Source organism: Pteropus medius, unplaced genomic scaffold (assembly GCF_902729225.1).
Source record: "Pteropus medius unplaced genomic scaffold, Ma_sr-lr_union100, whole genome shotgun sequence".
NCBI classification, from domain to species: domain Eukaryota; kingdom Metazoa; phylum Chordata; class Mammalia; order Chiroptera; family Pteropodidae; genus Pteropus; species Pteropus medius.
The window spans coordinates 1,491,317-1,509,346 of record NW_024346667.1 but is presented as its reverse complement, the minus strand read 5'-3'; the positions used below and the strand labels follow the sequence as shown (position 1 = coordinate 1,509,346).

Sequence of the window (18,030 nt, the reverse complement as noted above, 5' to 3'; positions counted from 1 at the left end):
TAATAAAAATATATTATAAAGCTAAAGTAATTAAAACAGTATGGTACTGGTGTAAAGACAGACATACACACCAGTGGGACAGGATAAGGAGCCCAGAAATAAATCCACACACCTGGGGTCAACTGATCTTCAACAAGGATGCCAAGAATATACAATGGGAAAGGACAGTCTCATCAATAAATGGTATTGGGAAAATTGAATATCCACATGCAAAGGAATGGAATTGGACCCTTATCTTACACCACACACAAAAAGCAGCTCAAAGAAGGTTAAACATAAGACCAGAAGTTGTAAAACTCCTAGAAGAAAATATAGAGAAAAAGCTTCATGACATTGGTGTTGGCAATATTTTCACAAATATGACACCAAAAGCACAGGCCACAAAAGCAAAAATAAACAACATCAAACTGAAAAGCTTCTGCACAGTAAAGGAAACAATATAGTAAAAAAGCACCCCACGGAATGGGAGAAAATATTTGCAAATCATATATCTGATGAAGAGTTAATTTCCAAAATATATAAGGAACTCCTACAACACAATAAAAACACTAAAAGCTCAATTAAAAATGGGCAAAGGACTTGAATAGACATCTCATCGAAGACATACAAATAGCCAACAGGTTTGTGAAAAGGTGCTCAGTGTCACCAATCATGAGAAAAATGCAAATCAAAACCATAATGAGATATCACCTCACACCAAGTACTGGTGAGGATGTGGAGAAATTGGAAGCATTTTACAGTATTGGCGGGAATGTAAAATAGCACAGCCGCTATGGAAAACAGTATGGAGGTTCCTCGAAAAGTTAAAAATAGAACCACCGTATCACCCAGCAAGCCCACTGTGGGATATTTATCCAAAAGAATGAAAATCAAGATCTCAAGATAGCATCTCATGTTCGTTGCTGCACTATGCACAGTAGCTAAGATGTGGAAACAACCTGTATGTCCATCAACATATGAATGGATAAACAAAAATGTGGTATATGTACACAATAGAATATGATGCTATATGCCACGACATGGATGAACCTTGTGGACATTATCCTAAGTGAAATAAGCCACCCACAAAAGGACAAATACTCTATGATTCCACTTAGATGAGGTATCTAAAATACTCAGACTCATAGAAACGAAGAATGCAGCGATGGTTGCAAAGGCTGGGGATGTAGGGGGCGGGGAAGGGGCAGTGGCTAATCAATGGGTATAAAACTTTAGGTATGTAAAAAGAAAAAGTTCTAGAGATCTGATGTATAAACACTGTGACTATAGTTAACAATACTGTATCATACACTTAAAAATCTGTTAAGAGGGTAGATCTCATGTTACGTATCCTTACCACATTAAAATAAAATTTTTAAAAAACCGAAGAAAAAGATTCGTGATTAAAAACCCAATGAACTGAAAAAAAACCTAAAATATCAATAGTTGGTTTCGGAAATTGAGTGAAATCAATGATGATATATCATTACGTCTATCCCACAAACACATTGCCTAGCCCTAAAGTTGTTTGAATTTGCAACCTCTCTTTCAGAGTCACTGGGATACAGCACGGACTGTGAGAATGGAACTAGGAGTGGATGAGATCATCTAGAGAGCATGTCTAGAGAGAGAAAAGTAGGCCAAGGGCAGAATCTTAGGGAAACACTCGAAGGAGTTCCCAGAAGGGTCTGAGAATGATGACAGATTAAAAGAGAGTCCGAAAAGTGTGCTTGCATCAAAGGCAGAGGTGCAGACTTAGAGGAAGAAAGGAGAGATTGGTACTATCCAATGCTTGGTCTGCCCTGCACGCCTGCCACCCAGAGGGGAGGCCCGTCCAGCTACGGTGTAGCTTGGACTAGAGATTCCCAAACTGCCTTGGTTCATAGTGCTCTTAAGTCTAAGTAATTTTTTTAGTGCTCCATGGCCAAGAGAAAATACTACACAATTCCGTGACATAACTATTTAGGTCCAACCATCTTAATAAGTACTTATGTCCTTAAAACTGAGCAAGCAACCTTTTGAAAAAAATAACTATGCCTAAACCGAAAGAAACTCCAAGTTTTTAAAAATTTCATTCTTAAATAAACACAATTACTTATGAGATGTGCGCACCTCTTGGGCACGTCACAACTCCTCCAGCCTTCTCAGACGGAGGCCGTCATTACCTGGCCTTCACTGATTTTTACACCGAACTTCCTTTGTCACACAACCACAGAAAACCCAGCATCGAAAGAGATGTCACTGAAAGAAATGTAGCTCAATCATTGTGAAATTGCGCACAGCCTCGAGCCAGTCTTTCTCACAGTGACTGATGGAGGCGGAGACCCCACTCGCCGCCACAGACTTCTGTGGGTTTGCTGCGGTCTCCTGGGCCACCTTGGCACACAGTTTGGGAACCGTGGGGTTAAAGCCGATCTAGAATCCCAAATCTTTTATAACCGTGTTTCCATGGAGATATTTGGTCTGAAATCCATACAACTAACCTACAGGTGAATTTATGGAGCACAACTGGTTTGTGATTTGAGTAACTGCTGTCACTGCCAGTTCTCATGCCTCCACACTAACAGGAAGTAGGATTCCCTAAATAAATAAAATCCAAAAATATGCCAGAGTTTAACTAATGCCTTCAGTCCTCTTCCCAAACCTTTTTCCAGGGTTAGCAAATGTTTTCTTCTCCTTTCTCTTGCTGTCCTCTAAGGAAAGACACCATGTCCTGATGGGGTGGGGGCGGGCGGGGGGACGGAGGGGACAGTGACTGGGTCTAAAACAGCCACACACGGAATCAGCAGCAGCAGCAGCAGCAGCATACTTGTGTCCTGACTGTATATTCAGAAGTAAACGCGAATCTTCTTGTATGAGAGCCTCCATGTCTAGCAGGTTTAAATACAAAATGTAGCTAGCCAGTGCGTGCCTCGAGGACGGTCTTAACCTCTCTGGGTCTCTTTTTCATATATGTGTATATTTATATATATGATATGTATAAAGTATACATTATATAGTAACATATATTAAGACCAAACTTTTTATAACATACGTTATATAGAGACTAAACTTTTTAATAATATAAGCCATCCCCTTTCAATGCTTTACTCTTTCATAGACTCAAGGATGCTTACAAAACAAGCTGCATTTACTTCCTAATAATTTGTTTTCCTATTTATATTTATCAAAAACAATAGCAAACTCGTGCTACATCAACTCGATACAATTATCTCCAAAAGCCGGAAACCATGATGTTTCAGTTTATTCTTGTTACAAGTATACGAACAATTTCTAGTTAGCGTTTTGGAGTACTGAAACAGCACAAATTAGTACCAGTCCCTCAGGTGGCCTATCATTACCGTGCTGGATCATCCTTTAAGCCCTTTGTGCCGTAAGTTTCTGTGACTCTAACCGAGGACAGGAGGAGGTGGCGCCCTTCCTCACGGAGGACCGCTCAACAGCCGGGTTCATTCTGCGCTCCTGCCCACGGCCCCAGGCTCGGTTAGCAAGCAAGCTCAGGGTTGGGGGGGGGGCCCTCCAAACCCGGAGCGGTGGACTGGACCCCAGCCTTCAAGTCCCCCGCCCTCCTCTGCTTTTGTCTGCAGTGGAAGCGTGAGGGTGGCAGAAAATAAGGCACAGAGGGCAGGGCTGAGGCGCGAGGAGACAGAGTGGTTTTGGAAAGGCTTGTCGCCCAGACCACGCCTAGAAATGAGAGAAGAGTCGCGGGCTGGAGCGAGGTCCGAGCAGCACGCACCCCGCACGAGCTGCACGGCGCGTGGCCTGCAGGGCTCCCCTGGCGCGCTCCTCGGGCCTTCCAGAAGCCAAGAAACAGGTTTCCCTCCAGTCTTTGTTTCCTTCCTTCGCTGCCTTCTGCAACTCTGCCACTTTCTAAAACCCCCTGGTGGGAGCATGTTAAGGCCAACGGGATCCCATTGCTCCAACAGCCCAGAACCTTGTACCTTTTCTCCTTAGTCAAAGCTGGCAATTCTCCCTTTGATTTCCAAAGGCCCCAGCGTGTTTGTGCGGTGCCAGGAGAGGAAGCTTAGCTCCGGCTGGCTGCTGGTTTGTGCTAATTGTCTGGCCGCACTTTAGGAAGAGGCTTTTTGAATCTGAGCATTTAGGGAGAAAGTGGAGAAGCGTGGCTGAATGAAAGAGCTATTGATGTTAAATATTCATGCTCTGCTCTCTGTTAATCAAAATCAGTAACCCCCATTGCTTAGCTGCAGTCTTGCTGGCTTCTTACTAGGATTGTGCTAAAGGAACTTGGATGCAAACCACCACCACCACCACACCAACAACACACGCACGACGCATTTTACTGCATACGACGCACGCGCTACCGCCGCCCGCACCCAAAGATGTGAGTACTTATAGGCTTGAAGTGTTTCCAAATAACATTGTGCAATTCAGCATTGTTATCTTCTTCAGGATAATTATCCTCCCCTCAGCATTTTAGAATTTTTTCTTCTCTTGTGTTGAATTTAGCAAACTTTGCCCTTGCTTAAAAACCAGACATTTTCTGAAATAATTCTTAAAGCGAATTGCAATATATTCCAGTTCATTTTTCAGAAATGATCAAATTATTTTACAAAACAGAGACGATGACTATAATTGAACAAAATATGGTAATATCATAGGTCGTTTTAGTAACAACTTTGAGGTCATGTTTCCTGAGCTTTTAGGAAATGAACATTTTATAATTTTGTTTGTTGATTTATTTTTAAAAGTACATGTAATACAACCACAGGAACTTTTCCAATGATCAGTTAAAAAGGTAAAAGAAAAATAACTCTTAAATAAAATCTCTTCGTCCTCTTTTTCTAACTATATTTTTTCAAGTTTTCTACCACGAATATGTTTTACCCTTATAATAAAAATAGTAGAAGTTATATTTTTAAAGAACTTCTGAGCAGTTGCTAAATTTTTGTGATTCAGAATTCAGCAGGTTCTCCCTTACCTATGTCATCTGCAAGAGGGATGTTGGTGAAGGTGCTGTCCTCCTCTTGCTCTATGCTGGACCCGTCCATCTTGTTCACTTTTCAGGTCTGTTAGAAAAATGAAGGCAGGGAAAAACGACAGTTGTCTCATGTGATCGCCCTTGTTAAATCATTAATAAATGAGTATCCGAGCAGGTGCTCTCTGATCCTTGCCCTAGACACCCTTTTCCTGCGTTCCACCTGAGAAGTTCTTAGTTAAGTTGCACTCTTCACTAGAAATGGTTAGAGACCAAAGCGAAAGAGTCACAGCCCTCTACCTGCGGCTGTCCACCTGGCACTAGTGCTGTACGCTGGCTAGATGCCAAGCCTTGCCTTCGATCCAGTGACGGTTTCCTTGGGCTGAGCTGCCCAAGAACATTGCCAAAAAAAGAACCAGGGTAAAGTTGGGGAAAGAAATTGAATTTTATACCATAAGCTTCTCATTTCAACACCTACAATAAACTTCTCAAGGAATTTGGTCAGTGACCTAGCATCATGACTTGGTCAAACAGCCTCAATTTCCTGTCCTGTATGAGGATAGGTCCTGTGGTAAGAATTAAAAGTGAGTAACGTGCACTCGATAAATGTCAACCACAATAATGACCGCAGACGATCAGGCGTATGTGAGGAAATACGATTCTCTATGTGTTGCGCTCATCAGTGCCGATCATATTACTGTGTATATTCCTCACCCTGTGAAGGTTCATTAAAATGACAGGACCTCCCTTCTGTGTTTCTGGAGGAGCCCCAGGGAGGAATGTCAGCCTTGTTAGCCTTTAGGGCAAAGGACTTTTTTGAAGGAAGAAGCATTCTTTTACAACTCTTTTTTTTTTTTTGATCCCCTAGTCCACATTTATGTACATAGACAAACCCAAAACTATTTGAGAATTTCATGTCCTCTCTCTTTTTTAGGGGAAAAAAAATCAGCCAAATTTAATGAAGAATTTTAAGCAGATATTATAAGTGAGTTACTACAGCCATGTTCAGCTCTAAATGCTTTGATACAGTAGATTTTTTCTTTTCTTTTCTTTTTGAGGTCACTACTGCTGTATCAAGCCAAATGGATGTGAGCTGTCGGAAATCCTGAATGTTAAAAAATTAGATTCACTAGACTAGAATTTCTCATTTTCCAATTACATTCTACAAATATTGAGTGCCTATTCTGTACAAGCTGGGGACTTTGGAGGGTTCAAAGTAAGAAATAGTTATTGCTGTTAATAAGCTTATAAAAAAAGCTCAAAGTCAAAAGTCCTGGAGGTTTACAGAAGAGAAAATGTGTTCCTGGCTGGCAGATCCTGAAAAGCTTAGAGAAGGTGACATTTGAGATGCACGATCAATGACAAATGGTATGCAGTAGGTGTAGATGGCCAGGTGGCGAGTGCTTTCTCAGTGAAGGGGCGTGGGCAAAGGCTCAGAGTTGGGAAGGCATTAAGCACATTTGGGAACCAAGAGTGGAAGATACCTATATATTAGAGGTAGGAAATGCGATGGAATATAGATCGAGGCCATATCTAAGAGAGCTTCGAATGATAGACTGTGTTAGTCCAAGTCCTCTAAGAATCAGACACTAAGATGAGATTAAAAGGGTGAGAGAAAAGAGAGAGGAAGCCCGGAAAGCCTGGGAGAGCCACCGGACCACGATGCAAGACTGACCCATAGCAAACACACGGAACGGTGCATCGTCTCGCTTGTCCTTCAGACGAGGGAAGTTTCAGCAAGGTTGTCAAAGAGCACTTGAGCCGACGTTGATCATAAGAGGGCTCCCATGCCACCCAGGAGTGGGTTCCCTTGGCATTCCTGCAATGGTTAGCTACTGGCGGGAGCGGATGGTGGGAAGTCAGGCCTCTGCAAATGGGGTGGTGGATTTCGGAGCACAGTAGCTGGAGCCCTTGGTCAGTCACATTCCCTGTAGTTGGAGGTCTACAAGGCACGTGATCATAACTGTCACATGAGTTACATTTTCTAGCAACTCTATGTGTAATCGTGGACCAGTACTTTAGGAAGCATAGAAATATATCTCTTGCCTAATCCATCCTCTGTCAGTCCTAGAAATAGTAGCACGCACTTAACAAATGCTTACTGTGTGCTAGGCGACAAGTCCACGAGGTAGGCACTTATATTCTTGTCCAAAATGAGGCATAGAGAGAGATTAAATAAAAGACAAGCAGCCAAGTAAGTGGTAGAGACTACTAAGTGATCGGAATCCAGGCCCTCTGGATCCAGGGTCTATGCTCTTAACCACTGTGTTAACCACTCCTGATGAAATTACTGGGTAGTGAAGGGGATGAATCAATCCACCTGGAGAAAGAATTTAGAAATCAAAAGGTGCCTTTGGTTTAAATTGTGTATTTGGGTTTTAGTTTTGTTACTCACAGCCAATTGTCCTTTTTGTTAGGATTAGCCTAAGCGCTGGATTCCTTGCCTTCTTTCTGATTGCCTTCAAGGACGTTTTTCATGAAGTATCTGTCCTAATGGATACAGGAATGAAAAGAGATAAAAACTCAAGTCAGTCAGTGTTGCTATCATCCCCAGTCTTTGGGCAAAAGTTATGACAGAGAAGATGTTCACTTTTAACTGGAGTGGATTTAAATTATCCATGGTAAATATTCACCCTGAGCTTTGTCTTCTTCTAATAGTTTTATTGTTTTAGCTCTTATGTTTAGGTCATTGATTCATTTTGAGTTAATTTTTGTATATGAAATGAGGTAGGGGTACAGCTTCATTCTTTTGCATTTGGATATCCAGTTGTCCCAACACCATTTGATGAAGGGGAAATTCTTTTTCCCATCGAATGATCTTGGCATCCTTGTCAAAAATCTTGGCCATAGATGTTTGGGTTTATTTTAGTAATCTCAGTTCTATTCCATTGATCTATATGTCTGTCCTTATGTCAGTATCACACTGTTTTGATTGCTATAGCTTTGTGGTAAGTTTTGAAATAGGAAGTGTGCGTATTCCGACTTTGTTTTTTCTTTTTTAAATAATGTTTTGGCTATTCGGGGTTCCTTGCAGTTCCATATGAATTTGAGGATTGGCTTAAATTTGGCAATGGATTCTTAGATTTGACACCAAAATCGTGAGCAACAAAAGAAACAAATAGATAAATTGGACTTTATAAAAATTAAAAACATTTGTGCGTTAAAGAACATTATCAAGAATGTGAAAGGGCACCATACGGAATGAGGGAAAATATTTGCAAACCACATATCTGATAAGGGTTTAATATCCAGAATATTTAAAGAACTCTTACAACTCAACAACAAAAAGACAAAACAACCCAATTGTTAAAATGGGCAAAGAACATGAACAGACATCTCTCCAAAGAAGATACACAAATGATCAATAAGCACATGAATAGATGTTTAATATCATTAATCATTAAGAAAATGAAAATCAAAACGATGAGCTACCACTCCATACCTACTAGGATGGCTTTAATAAAAACAACAACGAAAATGTAAAACAAGCATTGGCAAGGATATGGAGAAATAAGAACCTTTGTACATTGCCGGTAGTGGTAATGTACAATGATGCAGCCACCGTGGAAAACATTTTGGCACTTCCTCAAAAAGTTAGATACATATGACTCGACAATTCCATTCCTAGGTGTATACCAAAGAGAAACGAAGATATATGTCCATACAGAAACTTGTTTACGAATGTTTATAACAGCATTTTTCATAGAAGCCAAAAGGTGAAAACAACTTAAATGCCCATCAATGGATGAATGGATAAAAAAAATTGTGATATATAAGCATAATGGGGTTATTATTCAACAACAAACAGGAACATAGTATTGATACATGCTACAACTTAAGTAAAAGAAGCTAGACACAAAAAGTCACATTGTATACTATCCTTTTTATATGATAAATCCAAAATAGGCAGGTCCACAGAGGCAGAAAACAGGGTAAGGGGGAGGAGGGAATATGTAGTGAGTATTAGACGGACATGGGGTGTGTTTCTGAGATGATGATAGTTTTGAACTAGAAAGAGGTGGTGGTTTAACCATATTGGGAATAGGCTAAATGCCACTGAATCATATACTTTATAATGGGTAATCGCATGTCATGTGAATTTTACTTCAATTAAAAAAAAAAAGATTAAGAAAATCCAACTAGGAAAAAAAAATTATCCATAATACAAATAAATGAACGAATTGAATTAATTACCTGAAATCTTAACATACTCTACAATTTCAAATTCAACATAAGACTAGTCTACCTTGTATCATAGAATGAATAAGGCTAGAATGGACCTTGTATTATATCTACCATGTCTCAGAGAATTAATATGGCTAGAAATGAGGTTAAGGTAAGGATACAAATCTTTATAATAATATAAGCTTCCCTAAAAGAGGATTCAAAAGCATAAACAGGTTAGTGTGCTTATATAAGAAATCATCTATTTTTCAAATGGGGAATATGAGTCATAAATGTATGTGTGTGTGTGCGCCTGTGTGCGTATTAATGGGTGTTGGGGTAACGGAGCTGAAGAAGGTATAAATGAAGAGAATTAGTAAACTAATTAGGATTCTCCTAATCCCTTTGTCACGTCCTCGAAATATCGATATCAATAATGAAGCATGTTGGAAGCCAATGTTTGCTGTGGGCCATCTCAGAGCTTTTCCTAAGCATAACTCAGGAAACACTTCTAAGGGCTCTGAGTACCAGTTCTGACATCTGAAGTGTGTGTAGACAGTAGATTCCTGGAGAGAAACCAGCATCTCTAACAAAGGTGCCGAGCATTCCTCTGCTGTATAAAAGATTCTCTTTCCTTAGGAGTAATTTCACGTGAAACTATTTGGATATTTTTGACAAATTTTTGCAAATTGGATTAATTCAACCCATTAGCTACAAAGGTAGATGTTATGACAGAACCTCATTTTCATTGTATGTAGCCGATAATAATAGCTAGTATTTATTGAGTGATTATTCTTTGCTTAACACCATTCTAAGGGTTTAACCTAGAACCATTTCATTATCCCTCAACAACGACCTTGTAAGGAAACAGAAACGCGTGGACAGAATGATTCACCCGACACCCACGGCTTGGCAGAGGCAGATCCAGGGTTCGTGTAGGCAGGATAAGCCAAAGCCCACATTCCAACCACCACGGTGCATGGCCTCTATAGTACACAGGCATTAAAATATACAATCTGATTACTATTGTATCTTTACCTCTCCATGTTCATTTTAAAGTAAAGATCAAACAGTAAAATATGTAAGAAAGAAAATATCAGGAAATTTTAGATTTGTATTCTTCTTCAGGCTACTAACCAGGTTAGCTATTAGTGTGGTTTTTTATGTGAAAATTTTTTCTTAATCATACCCTGTTTCACATTATCTATTCGGTTTTCACAAGTACATATAAATTATATGTCACTGAAATCGTATTCCATTTCAGTAAATATACTTTAATGTGCTAACAGCTCACATCAAAGAATTTCTAAACAATTAACTTTGACAATAGAACGATCAATAGAAAGACAATTCTGGACTTCGCTGATGGATATTTCTTCATAAGACATCAGTCTGAATTCTTAAGCCTGTGTAACAGTGAACCATGATATTCATAATATACTCATTCGAATGGTCATATAACATGTATGCAAATCCTATTGAGTAATCGAATGTGATAGCAATTGGTAAAAACAAACAAACATGTAGTAAATATAATGTTTTGTGATTCAACACAAGGTCAAGGTAATGTTAGTCAGTAGCTCCCGTTTTGCCCAGTTACCTTTAGGAAATCCACTCACAGAGCACAAAGATGGCAGATTTCACTCCAGCGTTCATCAGACATTAGGTGATTTCACTGTGCCTCAAGGGGAAATACTGTACTTCTTGAAATGCCTTTCAAGATGCTCAATTCTGCTTTGGCAACACGGGAAAATTTAAGGCAAGTCTTAACATGTTTTACTTTATATATTGCATGTAACTTTTAGTCAGTAAATCAACTGCCTAGATTCATTCGACAAATATTTATTTAATACCTGCTATTTGCTAGGCATTTTCCTAGTCACTGGAGATATAACAATGAATGACACAAAATACTTTTTATCATAGAGCTTGCATTCTTCAAGGGGAAGACGGACAATGATCAGTCTAAAGGTAACATACGTATACGAATATGTGTACTATACGTATGTACAAACACATGTACCCTAAAACACACACATACAATGGAGAGAAGTGCTATGAAGTTCCAGGAAGGAAAATAATGCAGGATAAGGGAGCCAGAGAGTGATATGAGTGTGGTGTTATTTAATATAGCGTGTGTCCGGGAAGGCCTTTCTGATAAGGTGACATGTGAGTCGAGACTAAAGGAGTTGAGGGAGCAAGCGTGAGGACACCTGAAGGAAGAGTGTTCCCGACGGAGACCAGCGAGTTCAAAGAGCGGGAGGTGGGCGCAGGCCTGGCCTGTCCGAAGAAGGTGCATGAAGGACAGGGAGGCTTGAGCGACATCCATTAGTGCAGCAGGGGGCTGGCCATGCAGAGCTTAGAGACCTTTTCAAGCCTTGGGTTTCCACTCTGTGAGGTGCGACACATGCATGACCTTACTTAACTTCACGATCTCACTTAGATTCATTTGGAGTCACTCTGACTATAGTGAAGAAAATGGACTTTGGTTAGAGACGGGGAGGGGAGGAAGAATAGAATCAGGGGAGCGAATTAGAAGATTTGCAAAAATCCAGGCCAAGAGGTGAGGCCATAAACCTCAGTGATAGCTGTGGAGGGATAGTATGAAGTGATCCAATTATGGACATCTTTCAAATCTGAAATAACAGCCTTTCCTGAGGTGGGGAGAGAGGAAAAAAAGAGGTGAGCCAAGGATGGCTCCAAAGTTTTTGGTATGAGCAACTGAAAAAGAAGGTCGCATTGCTCAGGTGAGAAAGACAGTGGGAAGAGCAGATGGTGGGGGAAGAAAAGGAAGGTTTGCTTTGGGGCATGTCAAGTTCGAGATGCCTTTAAACGTCCAACTAGAGACGTTGAGCAGACAGTTGAATGTGAGTCTAGAGCTCAGGGCAGAGGCTGGAGGAAATATGAATTTGAGCATTTTCTGTGATAGTGTGTCAAATCCATGGGCTGGATGAAAATGCCTAGACCGTGGTGCAGACGGAGCAGAGGAGAGGATGATTCTTGAACGTCAACACTTAGACATCAAGAATATGAGGAGGAATCAATTCAGGAGACCAATCAGGAGCCGTCCTAGGAGCCAAATAAAGCAACTTTCCAAAGGACAGAGTGATCCAAGGGGTGAAGAACTGTTGTCAGGTCAAACCGGGTGAGGACTGAGAAGTAGTCACATGCAAGGTGTTTAAGTAAATATCTAATTTCAATTTCCCGCTACAAAAATGTTTAGCCAATGAGAAAAACTCATGGTCACAAAAGTCGGGAGCTGGAAAGTGATCAGAAAATGGAAATTCAAAAGAAAAAGGCAGCTTGGAAAATATGAGGCCGTTCCAGCTGGGTAGATGGAAGCAGAGGAGAACAGGATAGAAAATGTTCCTTTCCGTAGCTTCATGCTGGATCCGGAATTTCGCTATAGGAAAAATTTCAGGTCAGGATTCTGACTGGACCCTGGGGGCAGGTGGGCAACTTGTCTTGGAGCTGCATTGACATGAGGTTAAGTAAATATCATCATCCTTATCGAAGAACTAGGGGGAAGGAGGATTAAAAACTCCCCCACGCATCCCCTTGGAGCCACCACTGCCCAGAGCTGGGCTGCCACATATAGATGTGCAGTCGTCCCTGTACAGAGCTGCCTAGTAGGGAAAAGTGGGGCCTGAAATCTGTCCCATGCTGCGCACACCGAGCCATGCCCAGACCTGACAGGTGTGGCTTTTTCTAATTTGCATACATGCTACTGGTGGTCCTACCTCAATGCAATGCAATCGAAACTAACAGGCATAAACTATATTTATAAATTCTTGTATTAAGGAGAAAAACTACCAGCACTCACTTCTCCACCTGAATATTCTTTCTAGTCTGTAAAGTGATTTTTCAAAGGTGAGTTGTCTTTATTTTTGTAACCACATCCTTACTAAGCATCTATTAGTGGTAATACCTCCAAAGTCACTTGCCTCTTATTGTTAAAACTTGTCTACTGTTGACAAGAAAAATAAATCCATGAATTAAATCTGACCTCAGTAAATTTTCACATGTTCTCCTAGGAACCAAGAAATTGGATACCTGCTCGTGTTGAGTCTGCAGTCCCTGTGTGGAGAGCTTGACCGCTGGCTTGCTAAGGTCAGTCTGTTCCTATTTTCCTGGCTATGTTGGCTCCCTCTGGTGGATAGATTTCGTGAACATGAATTTGGGTGTTCCTTAACAAAAAGCTTCAGTGTTTGGAATCCGTGATTACCTGCTACATTCAGACAGGATGCCTTTGGGAGCAGAAGTCTGTACGGCACCAGGGAGAGGCCTGTGCTGGTAGCACCGGTGATCTTGTGAACGTGCGTCAGAGTGGACTGCAAACGATGGGCAAAGGGCTTTGCAAATTTTCTTTTGAGGTATAACGCTATATAACGTGTGAAAATGGCAAGGTTATAGATATTTGATATATATCCTAAACCCAGATCAAAAACATTTCCAGCACCTCAGGTAAGACTTTTTAAAAATAGGTTCGCTTGTCAGCATTCGGGTCTGTTTGGCAGCAGTCTTACAGAATCGCTACCAGTAGTCCACCCAGAGAAACGATGAGGAACGATTTGTTAAGTGCCTTTGAGATGAAAATGTGTTGGGTACAGAGGTTTAGTCTAAGACGGCGTACAGATATTAACTGTCCTCCACTCCAGAGTGAAAATGACTCATTTTCGTCCCTTTGCTTGGTCGCGATCCCTTTGCTCTCTCTTGAACAATTTTCCAATTCTCTTCCCTCTCTTCAGTTCAAAACCGCGTTGATTGAGTGTTGTGTGCTCAGGGCTGTGGGTACAGAGGGGAGGAAGCGACCTTCCCTGCTCTCCAAGAGCTCATAGACCGGTTGAGCTTAAAGTAAAATAAGGAAACGGGTGATTCCAATCCAATGAGTTAAATGTGACAATAATAACAGCGCACGTTTATAGTTTATGACTTAGGCAGCAGCTGCTGTGTCCTCTTTCCCTGGTATCATCTTCCAGGACACTGTCTTAGGATTCTTTACCTGATCATCCCTGTGAGCACCTGGTGTGCTCACAGGAAAAACCCACGAGAGGGTGGGAACCCTCCTGTGTCTGCAGCCCCCTGGGACTTCACACTCTCATGCCAGCGCACACTTGGCCTTTAACAATACTTTAAACATTTTTAGTCTAATCTTCTTACCAGCTTTTATGGGGATTCGGCAGCATCTGTCTCAGGGCAGCAAAGGCTTGAATCCCATTTCTCCCTGCAGGCCTTTGTCTTTCTTTTAGTTTTAAGTTAGTTGTTTGCCTGCGATATTAGTTCTCTGGGAGGTTCAAGAAAAGTTAATTTGAAGTTTATCCTATTGTAAGGGTGGGAACGATGCTTTGATAAGCGCTTAATTCCCTGACCTTTAACCAAAACCTTGTTTATGTTTTAAAATTTAAATTTCGTCAGCATTAACTTGATCTGGAAAGTTTTGGAGGGTTTTTTTGCAACAGTCCAGAAACATCGGAGTGTATTTGGAGACTAAAACTGGCAGTTGCCAATGAAGAGGGCATAAAAGTGTGATGGCATAATGTTTGGGGTCAGTATATATATTTTCTTTTCTGTATGTTTCTCTTACTCAAATTTGGAGCCGATTCTGTGTTTCATCGCTGCAGGGGAGGTTTGTGGTAGGGCAGGAAGAAGTAACTTCCAAGAATTTCTGGGTTTTGTTTCCAGAAGCCTGCGCCCATAGAACTTAGAAGGTTTTCAGAGAAAGAAGAGCGTAAGGGTTTATAGGAAGAAGCAAAGAGGGTAACAGACAGAAAAAGAGCCTTTCCCAGACTAGTTCTACGCCAGGACCAAAGTTTTAAGGGACGCTTCGGAAAGGAGCAGAAAGGAGGCGGCGGGAACCGCAGTGGGAAGTGCTGCGGCGCGCGCGTCCGGCACGCGCATCGGGGAACGCGCATCGGGGACGCGCATCGGGGACGCGCATCCAGGCAGACAGAACCCCTAAGCCGCCTCACAGCAGGTTCCCATCTGAGGTGTGGCTTGGAAGCAGAAAGTGCCACCAGTCCTGAAAAGCCTTTAGGACCAAAGACAATGGAAATCTTAGCAGAAACCCGTGGGACAGATGACAAGTGCCAGAGCTCTCCACCTCCACAGAAAGCCTTCACACGGCAAAATGCACTGGACACCTGACGTGACCTTTAGGGAGAAAGGGAATCCCCCAGGAATGAATGAGGAGATTATATTTTCTCACAAGCCTGGAAAGAGTGGGGCACAAAGTCCACCGTACTAGTTTTCTAGAAAACAGAGATCGAATGTTGCTTGCACACCTGAATGTGTGGTCTGAGAACCATACCTGCTGCTGAGGGACACCACTCCCAGCGCCCTAGTTATCATTCTGTTTTGCTTGCAAATGTTTTGGACTCTAGCGATTCAAGATTTTTTTTCCACTCCAATGCATCTGAGAATATGCTCTCAATTGTAATGATTCCTTCTTGGGGGGCAGGGTGGTAGAGACAGCAGGGGAAAGGCACTTTGAATGAATTATCCAGGTGATTCTGGAAACTGTGCCTCCCCAGAACAAGCTCCGTTTGCCCACCCCTTCCCTGACAACCCGTGTTCTCTCCTGGTCTCTGTGTTAGTTGTTTCAATTAGGACGCTGAAACAAAGGCCCAGTTTGACTCTTTTAAGCAGAAGGTATGTTCTTGCAAAGATGCTTGTAAAAGCAAACACATTTCTGTGAAAACATATAGTGCCATATATATATATATATGTATATATATATATATATATGCATTGCAAATAACTAAAGAACAAGTGTATTTGCGAATCTATAGCTGGGTCCCTGGGTTTCCTCCTCGGGAAGTGGTAATTGACTTGGGAAGCTGTCCTCCTCCTGACCCCGCCTCCCACTGAGGGTGTGAGAAGGATCTTGTGAAACACACATAAGCATCTGAATGAAAATGTCCCCAAAGTGAACAATTGAGAGAATTACCGCAATTCTCCCATTCAGTTCTCTTGACTGAGGCCGGGTGCCAGCGTATTGATGAGAGGCCCCTGACATTGCAGAGCAGAGAGGTGCGGATTTTGCTGGTGTTTCTGCCCCCGAGACCGCAACTGACTGAGAATAAGCATTGTGAGGATAACACATTTCGCATTGCGTTTTCCAGAGCGTCCGCCAGACGCCATTGTGGAGAAATAGTCAGAAACCTGCTCGTGGAACTCGCATTCTGGTTTCTGTACATTTCTCACCACCCCGAAGGTCACAGCAACCTGATCTCTTAAGGCTGCTGTGTATGTTACACCACTCCTATTTCTCCTATCTAATAAAATCATATTATAGCATTTCTTCTCATCCCTGGAGGAAGTAAGGCCAGAAGCCAGGACTCTCTTAGAAATTAAAGTAAAAAGCAAGAGCCAGGTAGAGACCTGTAAAAGTCTAGGTTGAAGTTCAAAGAGCTCAGAGATGAAGATTATTCCTGGTGATTTACTGGAGTTCAGGAAACACCCTGGTCCCACCAGATTGTGTGAGTGTCACTGAGAGGGCCTAGAGGCTGGTCGTGGGCTGCTTCTGGACCTGCTAGTGGAAGACATTACTAGGGACAGACAGTGTCCCATCTAGAGACTGGGCGAAATGTCTTTTTAAAGAATTTGCTCCTATTACAGCACACTGGTTAAGAGCTCAAGCTCTAGAGTTAAAACTGAGTTTGAAGCCCACTTTCTAGTTGTGTGACTTCTGGTTAGTCACTAAAACTTAAAAAAAAATGGGAGGGGGAGGGTAAGACAACACCGATATCAAAGGGTTATTGTGAGGACTAGATTAGGTAACGCGGTACAGAGCCAGCGGCACTGCTCAGTCAGTGCTAGATATTCATAGCCACGCTCTTCTTCCCTTTTAAATGTTTAAGCTGCAGTCTACTACTGTGTACCAATACTCCAAGGTAACTTCCCCCTAGAAAAGGAATGTCTGTTGACATCCGGGAGAAGGATAGGGGTTTGCATTTTGATTATTTCACTCACTGAGAAAGAGAGAATATCACGTTCTTTTCAGGAGATTTTTTAGGTTCTTTTTTCAGGCGTCCCCAGATATTATGGGAACACGGAGTGGTCACCTCGCCCTCAGATTCTTCAGGGAAAGTGTGATCCAGTGTTTGATTCTCTTGGGTTCGAGGGACTCAGACCCATTTGGCACTAGGGAGTTATCGTAAGAATAGACAAATGAGGGGGAAATGGCAATGGTGGGGAACCATCTCGGCAGCCACAGAGCCTGGAGAATTGGAGGGACATTCATGGCTATGCAGCCCTGGTCATCTCGCTGCTCTCCAAGACCAACTTCTCATTGCTCTTGAGACTAGTGTCTCTTCTACCAAACACCTGGCCAGCTTCTCTGTCAACTTCTACATCTGCTACTCTTAGCTGCCTGTCTCCTTGAGATTCATACGCAAGAGAGAGGATCGCTGTTGATATTTTGTTCCCCAGTGTCATATATGGCTCCCGTTATGGGCTGAGTTCTCACTCATGGGAAGCACTGGAATCCCAAACGCACAGAAAGAATGGGACCCAATTCTCCCATGAAATGATGACTTACTGCCTTTTTCCTTGGCTTTCCTTGAATTTAATGGCCTTGAACTTAATGGCTTCCCCCCAGGATACGAGCTTAGATCCTGGGATCTGAGACTCCTCTCTCTCAGATACAGATGGAAGATTTGCAATAAAAGAGATGAATTTTCTGTTCTTGTTACTCTCCACACCAGCTCATATGCTAAGTTTAAAATCCACATTTCCAGTTTGACAACTTTTTGCTTGCAGGATAAACTTCGGGTTAGTGACTGTTAGTTTATTTGTTCACGTAGAAATGCAACAATTGAGGACAAATGCATCCGATGACATGAGGATCCCTTGACATGAAAAGATGGAGGACTGACTTAGCGAGAGGTACTCTAAGGAGCCCTTCACCTGATATTCCAGCTGGAGGACAGAGACAGAACCTAAATGACCGT

The 18,030-nt window shown here is 41.9% G+C and overlaps 1 protein-coding gene and 1 long non-coding RNA gene across 4 annotated transcripts in view; one reads left to right on the top strand and one right to left on the bottom strand.

Moving 5' to 3' along the window:
- The window catches only part of SCOC (short coiled-coil protein), a 30,511-nt gene extending 25,523 nt beyond the window's left edge, over nt 1–4,988 (bottom strand). Inside the window, exon 1 of the mRNA XM_039875826.1 lies at nt 4,919–4,988. Coding sequence (XP_039731760.1) covers nt 4,919–4,988 — 70 coding nt within the window. The remainder of the gene's footprint in view (nt 1–4,918) is intronic.
- Nucleotides 1–18,030, top strand: part of LOC120613227 (uncharacterized) — a 137,789-nt gene that overhangs the window by 20,029 nt on the left and 99,730 nt on the right. For all 3 annotated transcript variants that reach the window (XR_005655619.1, XR_005655618.1, XR_005655620.1), the window contains exon 3: nt 13,114–13,189. This is a non-coding gene — a long non-coding RNA (uncharacterized LOC120613227). The remainder of the gene's footprint in view (nt 1–13,113; nt 13,190–18,030) is intronic.